At 43.1% G+C, this 9,074-nt stretch overlaps 1 protein-coding gene across 1 annotated transcript; it reads right to left on the bottom strand.

Annotated features, from left to right (window-relative positions):
- fibinb (fin bud initiation factor b) lies at positions 1-2,036 on the bottom strand. The gene has a single exon (XM_072671453.1). The coding sequence runs from the start codon at positions 1,709-1,711 to the stop codon at positions 1,094-1,096; it is 618 nt and encodes a 205-aa protein (XP_072527554.1). The 5' UTR covers positions 1,712-2,036; the 3' UTR covers positions 1-1,093.
- Between the last annotated feature and the right edge of the window lie 7,038 nt (positions 2,037-9,074).

The following is a 9,074-nucleotide window of genomic DNA, read 5'->3' as shown; positions in this document are numbered from 1 at the left end:
TCAGTCTTTAAAGATTTTTTATTACAAAGTGGAACAAACCCAACCTCTCAGGAATGCAGCTCCACATGGTAAAGGGTCTGAAGTCCAATATTCCTGCCCGCAGTTATCTTTGGTTGGTCTGAGGATACGTAAGCCCAGTGTCTCTCGCTCACAACGTCTCGAAGAACAATTACAAGAACATGTTCTCACTGCAACGTCTTCCCACTACCCCATAAAATTATATAGACACATTTTCAAAGCATATATAACATATTCAGATGTACAGATTTCTTGTGGAACACAAAAATAAGCATTTACAAATATAGTTTTCCTCCTTTTATTAATAATAATAATAATAATAATAAATGCTGCTTTACACCATATATATCATTAAGCTGTATGTGTTTCAGGAGGATAGTCACACTGAAGGTGTTCTAACAGACTTGGGTGGTTTTTATGGTGCATACTCTTCTAAAGCAAAGTCAAGCAAAAACCTTGTATCTCCAAAACTGCAACTTTACAGAAGGAAAAAATATATTTTATTTTTTATTTTGGAGGATTTCTATTGGTCCATTCATCATGGAATTCGGATACAATGTAAATAGCAACCGTCAGATTCACATTATGGAAAAAATATGCAAAAATATTTAATTATACAAAATTGATATTGATGAAAATGCACCATAAAAACTAAAACCTTCACGTTTTTCATGATTTTTTACAGAACATAATCAAGTACTGTTCATTTCTTGGCCAAATTCGTTCCCCATTGAACCAAATGCACCCCGTCTCAGTGACAGAGCACCAATAATTCAATATCCGAGCACTGGACGGTGTCAGTGACAGTGGACCACTGCTGCTGGTCCTCACTGTGTCCAGTCCGTGTGGTAAAGTGAAATTCTGGCCAAGGACCCGAGTACTATACCTGATCCAAATGTTCACATCAGCTCCACCAGACCCTGTGCACTACACCTTCATTCATATGGAGCTCGTGCACACATTTGCATCAAGCAACTCGATCAAACAGGAATGCAACAAAAACACTAAAACCGAACCATAAAAACAGAAAGGCACCTTTATATTTTTTTTCCCACGCCCGTGCACGCGCCCCACCTCACCCCTTCAGATACTCGTTCTTGAGGCGGCTGAGGCGCGCGCCGTGGCTGCGCACGACGAGCGCGAGTAGCTCGTGGTGGTCACCGATCGCCACGGCGGCGTCGCGCGTCTCGCGCAGCAGGTCGCGCGCGTGCGCCGCCATGCCCGTGAAGTCGTCGCCGGGGCGGCGCGCCTCCTCGCGCTCGCGGCTCTGCGCGAACTTGCCCTCGAGCTCGAGGAGCGCGCGCTCGGAGGCGGCGAACGCCTCGCTGATCTGCGTCGTCTCGCGGCGCAGGTAGTGCGCGTAGCTCTCCTCGCCGTCCAGGTCGAGCGCCACGCTGCGCGTGATGCCCTCCAGGACGCGCGCCGCGTCCTCCGCCTGCCGCCGCACCAGGGTGAAGTCCTCGCGCACCGCCGCGTCGGCGTCCGCGTCCTCGCTGCACGGGCGCCGCTCGTCCGTCACGCGGAACAGCATCTGGCACTTCTCCGGGTCGTCGTTCTCCTCGTAGTTGCCGTCTGGCACGAAGTAGTGGTGGAAGGTGCCGTTGGACATCTCCGGGTGCAGCGGGCCCATGAACAGGGCGTGCGCGCACACCGTCGCCCAAGCGCTCACCAAAAGCCCCGTGCGCAGCACCATCCTGCGTAAAAGTGCGCGATGGCTGTCCTTCTCTCCAGAGGCCGTTTTTCTTCTGCACCAAAGCGCACCGACTTTTACGCACGCCTCTTCAGACCCGGTCTGTAACCCGGCTCCTGTCCTCTGCACCGAACATCTCGAAAACGGCGCGTTTCACATCCGTACGCGATGGGAGCGCGAGCTGAAAGCCGTCCAGAGCGCTCTTGATCGTACACTCCCGGTCAGATCCGTGCTGCACTCATGCACGCGCACTACAGACTGGAAGCTGCATCAGACGGCAGCCCGAGTGGCCCAAAAACACACTCTGCTCCTTGATGGGCTCAGTCCCTGAGAGTGTATGCGTGTGTGTGCGTGCGCGTGCGTGCGTGCGTGTGTGTGTGTGTGTGTCTGCCCAACATCTGGCTAAGCGAGGCTCTAATGATAGCCCTGCTCCCTCTCTCAAATTACAAACCCCCGTTACTTACAAGGCAGAGCACATCGCCGGCTGGAGGTTAGGATTAAAGGAGCAGGAGCTATTAGGAGCTTTTAAGGATGGTGAATGGGGAACAGAAAAGCAGAGGTGGGAGGTGGTGGTGTTACATCAGACAGGACGTCTTCAGACATGCTGAGATTTCCTCCTAGGAAAATACGCGCAGGGAAATGTCGTCCACACCGGTGTGTCTTTGCGCTCGGATTGTTGAAGCTCTCTATTCACACGTCCTAGAAAATCTGCTTTTGCTCATCTTCGGTCAGTTCAGAGAGCTGCGTCAAAGCTTTTGATGGCGTCTAATGGTATCTATGATCAGACTTCTTCTTTTCTATTTGTCGTGTAGTTTTTAGTACTTTTAAACTAGGTGTAAACAGATCTACCTTTTCTTGTCATGGTTTTTGGCTAGACCACTTGTTGCTGTGAACATTCAGTATGGTCCAAGACCAACGTCCCATCAAATACACTGAACCACTGACCTGTGAAGTGAAAGCACTGACTATCTAATGTCTAATCTCTTTGCACCTGTTAAGGAGTGCTACCTACATATTAGGCAGCAAGTGAAGCAGGGAGAAATGTTCAAACATAAGAGTCTAAGCTGCTGTGACAAGGGCTGAATTGTGATGGCGAGGCAACTGGGTCAGAACATCTCCAAAACATCAGGCAAATCTTGTGGTTTCTTCGCAGTACGCAGTCTGAGTCTCTAGTACCTACCACAGTACCTACCAAAAGTGCTCCAAAAAACAACAACCTACCAAAAGTGCTCCAAAAAACAACAACCTACCAAAAGTGCTCCAAAAACAACAACCTACCAAAAGTGCTCCAAAAACAACAACCTACCAAAAGTGCTCCAAAAATGACAACCTACCAAAAGTGCTCCAAAAACAACAACCTACCAAAAGTGCTCCAAAAAAGGACAGCCTACCAAAAGTGCTCCAGAAACGACAACCTACCAAAAGTGCTCCAAAAAGGACAACCTACCAAAAGTGCTCCAAAAATGGACAACCTACCAAAAGTGCTCCAAAAAACGACAACCTACCAAAAGTGCTCCAAAAAAGGACAACCTACCAAAAGTGCTCCAAAAAACGACAACCTACCAAAAGTGCTCCAAAAATGACAATCTACCAAAAGTGCTCCAGAAACGACAACCTACCAAAAGTGCTCCAAAAAAGGACAACCTACCAAAAGTGCTCCAAAAAACGACAACCTACCAAAAGTGCTCCAGAAACGACAACCTACCAAAAGTGCTCCAAAAAACGACGACCTACCAAAAGTGCTCCAGAAACGACAACCTACCAAAATTGCTCCAAAAAAGGACAACCTACCAAAAGTGCTCCAAAAAACGACAACCTACCAAAAGTGCTCCAAAACCAACAACCTACCAAAAGTGCTCCAAAACCAACAACCTACCAAAAGTGCTCCAAAAACAACAACCTACCAAAAGTGCTCCAAAAAAGGACAACCTACCAAAAGTGCTCCAGAAACAACAACCTACCAAAAGTGCTCCAAAAAAGGACAACCTACCAAAAGTGCTCCAGAAACGACAACCTACCAAAAGTGCTCCAAAAAACGACGACCTACCAAAATTGCTCCAAAAACGACAACCTACCAAAATTGCTCCAAAAGAGGAAAACCTACCAAAAGTGCTCCAAAACCAACAACCTACCAAAAGTGCTCCAAAAAAGGACAGCCTACCAAAAGTGCTCCAAAAAACAACAACCTACCAAAAGTGCTCCAAAAACAACAACCTACCAAAAGTGCTCCAAAAATGACAACCTACCAAAAGTGCTCCAAAAACAACAACCTACCAAAAGTGCTCCAAAAAAGGACAGCCTACCAAAAGTGCTCCAGAAACGACAACCTACCAAAAGTGCTCCAAAAATGGACAACCTACCAAAAGTGCTCCAAAAAACGACAACCTACCAAAAGTGCTCCAAAAAAGGACAACCTACCAAAAGTGCTCCTAAAAACGACAACCTACCAAAAGTGCTCCAAAAATGACAACCTACCAAAAGTGCTCCAGAAACGACAACCTACCAAAATTGCTCCAAAAAAGGACAGCCTACCAAAAGTGCTCCAAAAAACAACAACCTACCAAAAGTGCTCCAAAACCAACAACCTACCAAAAGTGCTCCAAAAAACGACAGCCTACCAAAAGTGCTCCAAAAATGGACAACCTACCAAAAGTGCTCCAAAAAACGACAACCTACCAAAAGTGCTCCAGAAAAGGACAACCTACCAAAAGTGCTCCAGAAAAGGACAACCTACCAAAAGTGCTCCAGAAAAGGATAACCGGTGACCTGGAAGAAGGGCCATGAGCAGACATGTATAAAGTACTAGAGACCCAGTCTTGAGTAAAAGTACAAGTGACTTGAGCAGAAGTAGACGTGTTCTTTAAGCTCCAGAGTTAAGTGGAAGTACTAAAGTATTCAAAATTTTTTGTACTTAAGTACTGCAGTAGTTTATATTGTTTATATTATTTTAAATGCTCAGACTTAAGGACTGTCACAATTCCTTTAGCTGTAGTATAAGGACAGGAATGTACAAGACAATGAACTCTCTAAACAAACTCACCCAAAAGAGAGAAAGGCTAACCTGAACTCAACCGGCCACACACAAGAGTTTCATCTGTAAAAACCAGTGAGGAGAGCAGCTTAAAGCCCTGAGCTTCACTCTCTGTAAACTCAACTACAGCTAAAAGATCTCAGGCCATTCGGACACATACGAGTATTTGAAGGTGGTGAAGACGGAGGTGTTTCTTCAGGTGGTTCTTCTTCTTCCATCTGGAGATGAACTAACAGAGCTCCAGCATTAGTGTCCTCACTGCAGCAGAGGAGTGAGAGGAAGATTATCAGCATGCTCGCTCACGGCTCAATTGCCTGTTCTGCTCAATGTTGAGGCGGCTTCATCAAACCCGGTGACGGTGCTGTCAGGCGCTCTGGCCTGGTGATAATGACGGTTTGAAATGATTTGTGAGATTTTTATAATTGTAGCAAGTAACGATTGTAACGATGCAGAAAAATGTAATGGAGTAAAAGTATTAAACTCATCCAAAATATGCAGTGAAGTAAAAGTGGAAGTAGAAAAAAAAATTATGCAGTAGATACAGATGCTAATTTCTTTGCGTTAAGTACAGGCACAGGACACCTTGTGGTCTTGTGGAGTCCATGCTTCAACAGATCAGACCCACACAACATAAGGTGATTAACTAGCATAGTGAAGAGTAAAAGCAAAGGAAAATAAGTGAAAAGCAAAGATTTTCCAAAACTGGAGACTCCAACTGTGCAAGACCTGGTAGCCCACCATAACTGCCAAACATCACTTAAACCTTTATCCTGAAGAAAGAGGAGAAACTGATGAAAATTCACAGGTGTTTCTGGCCAGCCTTGAGACAGCTCAACACTATGGGTCTGACAGGGTGTGGAGCTGATCAGGAAGCTCTCACTGAGGAAGGAAATTAGACAATACAGGAGAACTAGCTAATCAAACTGCTGAAGCTGTTGTTCCCAGACCTTCCAGACCTCAACATCATTAAATGTGTTTGGGATTTCTTAGATGGCTCAGAAACAGAAAATACTCCCAATGTCTAAGACTGAACTCCCCCTAGATTTCTGCCCCCCAGATTTCTGCAGATCTCCCAAAAAAGGTTGACAAATTAAATACGGATGCATTAATGATATTCAGTGCTCTTCATTCTTGAAAATGAAAATGATCCAGTCTTAACTGGATATTAATTGTATAAAGAGTGATCTCTGACCTTTGCACAGTATTATGAATGAAAGCATTGTCAGACAGCAGCCCTTTCTGCATTATCTGCAAGATCTGCATCAGATGGCCAATCTGGAGATGTCAAGACATCAGTAAAACCCTGACCCTCTGTTTAAATTAGTGAGGGCAGTTGACCCCAGCCCCTATGTGTTTAAAAGCACCTAAACTCCCCTCACACAGAGATTAAAGTTTTCAATTAAAGTTCTGAAGCTTCTCAAACTGGACGAGTCCAAAAGAGGCAAGTCTAGTTGAACCATGTGAGAGGCAGACACATTGCTGGACACCCCTCGTTGCTTTTCACTGGCCTGTATTGAAGGTGCCAGGTGGTTGACGTGGCTCTGAAAAGAAAAGCACTCTCTTAACTGCTGCGATCTTTATTTCCACTGACAGCTCTCCTCCAGCTGCCCCTTATGACTATTACCCCAAAAGAAGGGCGCTGAGTGATGATGCAGGGTCGTGGCCTCTGAAGAGCCTGAGACTAAGCAGGCGCTGCTCAGCCTTGACACCATGATGAGCTCTTCTTTCTTACTCTCAAAGGAGCCCCTAGCAGGAGGGTGTGAACACACACACATACACACATACACACACACACTTAGACACACACATAATAGCAAATACTACATAGTGTGAACTGTCATTTTAGTCAACGTTGATAAAAGGCAGACATCAGTGGAGCAAGGTCATAAAGAAAGGGGATTAGGGGAAATGATCTCACCGAAATAACTGAAATCAGACGACTGCCTCTAACACCTGAAAGATTGTAGTTGCAGGAAATGCTCCTTGGAGCGATGTTTCTTAAAGAGCAGTAAGAACATTTAATTCAGATTCTTTGGAGCAATTTAACAAGTTCTTCTAAATAATCTTTTTAATTAAGTGATTTCAGTTTATTTCTTTGGAGTGATTCCATAGAAGAACCACTTTTAGGTCCCTGAAGAACCTTTCAACTAAGTAGTTTTAGTTGAGTCCTTTGGAGCAGTGCCAAATAACAACCATTTTAGCTTAGACAGAACCTATCTAATGGAGTGGTTGAAGCTGAATTCCTTGAATGCCGCAAAAGAACAATTTTGGTTTCCTAAAGATCTGTCATGAGGTTTTAGTTGAGTTATTAGTGTGATTCCATATAAGAACCATTGCATTCTTTAAAGAACCTGTTAACTGAGTGGCTTTCGTAGAGTTTCTAAATTGTTTTCAATTGCAATTTAATAGCAGAGCCGCTCTAGATTACGTATAGAACCTTTCAGATCAGTGGTTTCAACAGAGTTATTTGGAGCCATAAAAATTATTTGGTTCTTCACAGAATCTTTTAATTAAGTGAATTCAGTTGGGTTCCTTGAAATTATTCAATAAAAGAACCATCTTTTAGATTCCATAAAGAACCTTTCAGTTGAGTGGGTTTAGCTAAGTTATTTGAAATTATAAACAGTTGTTTAGGTTCTCTAAATAACCTTTTAATTGAGTGATTTCAGAACTTGATTTTGAGTTCTTTAGATGATTACATAGAAGAACCGTTTCATGTTATTTGAAGAACCTTTTGATATCATAGAACCTTTCAATAGAGTGGCTTCAGTTATGTTTGTTGATGGAAGTAATAAAATAACCAAGAACCTTTTGATTGAGTGCTTTTCTCTGAGCAATATCACAGTAGAACCGCTCTTGATTTGCAAGAGAACATTTCCATAATGGATTCAGTTTTCAGATTTTTCAAAAATCAAAAGGATTTTTGATTCCCTAAAGAACCTTTAAGTGGTACCATAGAAACACGATTTCATAAAACAATCTTTAAATTGAGTGGTTTTCTTTTTCTTTGAAAAATTTCATAGTAGAACCCTTTTAGGTTCCATAAAGACCTGTTTGGTTAAATTGTTTCAATAGAGTTATTTGGGGCAATGCTGTATAAAAACGTTTTTGGTTCTTCATAGAAGCTTTCAGTTGAGTTCCTTTAAAATGATTCCATAGAAGCACTATTTTAGGTTTGCTAAGGAACCTTTCAATTGAGTGGCTTCAGTAAAGTTTGTTCAAGAAAAACATAAAAGTGGTTTCAGTTGTTTTCATTAAAGCAGTTCTACGGTAGAACCTCTCTTGGTTTCTAAGAAAACCTCAGTTTCAGTTGGTGTTTTTTAAGATGCCACAGAAGGACTATTTTGAAAAAAAGTTTTTGACTGATGGTTCTTTCAAGTATTTAATTGAAAAGCTTGGTAGGGAATAAATTTTTATGGCATTGCTCCAATGAACTCTTTTAGGAATCTTAATTTTTAAGAGAAAACTGGTCAGTTTGCCAGTCATTAAACCTGCATTTGGTCGTGACTAATTGATATACTGCACCGTTTCTCAGAAACGTCACTCACTTTACCATATGGACAGGCGTGCATGCATGCACATCCTTCGAAGACACACACACACACACACACACACACACACACACACGTGTTCTTATGAAACATTGTGATCCTTCACAAAGTGATTTTTGGTCTGGTGTGTGTCACAAAGGATGAAGTAATGTTCAAGGGGTGTGTCTTCTATACAGCTAAGACAGAAAAATGCTTCCCTCTCAAGCTCCCAACTAATGCTCTTCAGAGTCATAAAAAAACCCGCCACAGACTGAGCACAACATGTGAGCCAAAGAGAGCGAGGGGCAGACAGTTTGACAGAGTGTGTGTGCATACTTAGAAGAGTTTCAGTTTTCACTACGTCAGGATCAGTTGTTCTGTACCTTGCGGTCTCCAGAGACGCTTTTAACTTTTACGACTTTTCCATGCACCATTCTGAGACTCTGTGAATCTGTGGACACCCTGAACCCCTTTGAACCTGGTTCTCCCGAGGTTCCTCTCAAAGAAATGCACTATGAGCTCCTGACTCTGACTCTGCTTTCATCACTGATTTCAAGTGTGGTCTCAGATCCTTCAGAAAACATTGTATTCTTAAGAATTTACGATTTCCTAACAAATGATTCTCATTAGTAATTTCAGCATATTACATTTCCTCAGAAGTTGAATGTTTTTATTAGGCATCAATAGCGGCTATGCAAGTTTAAACAATGAGAACAAAGGCCTTATTTTCAGCTGCCTAGCTGAACTAATGTGCCATTGTAATCAGCAGCCGGTGAGCACATAATTGATAGCATAGCCGAATTGT

The sequence above is a fragment of the Salminus brasiliensis genome, chromosome 25 (genome assembly GCF_030463535.1).
Source record: "Salminus brasiliensis chromosome 25, fSalBra1.hap2, whole genome shotgun sequence".
Lineage (NCBI taxonomy): Eukaryota > Metazoa > Chordata > Actinopteri > Characiformes > Bryconidae > Salminus > Salminus brasiliensis.
This window is presented reverse-complemented; position numbering and strand designations above follow the sequence as displayed.

Excerpts from the sequence above, each read along its gene's own strand:
- fibinb (XM_072671453.1), bottom strand. The coding sequence starts at position 1,711 with ATGGTGCTGCGCACGGGGCTTTTGGTGAGCGCTTGGGCGACGGTGTGC.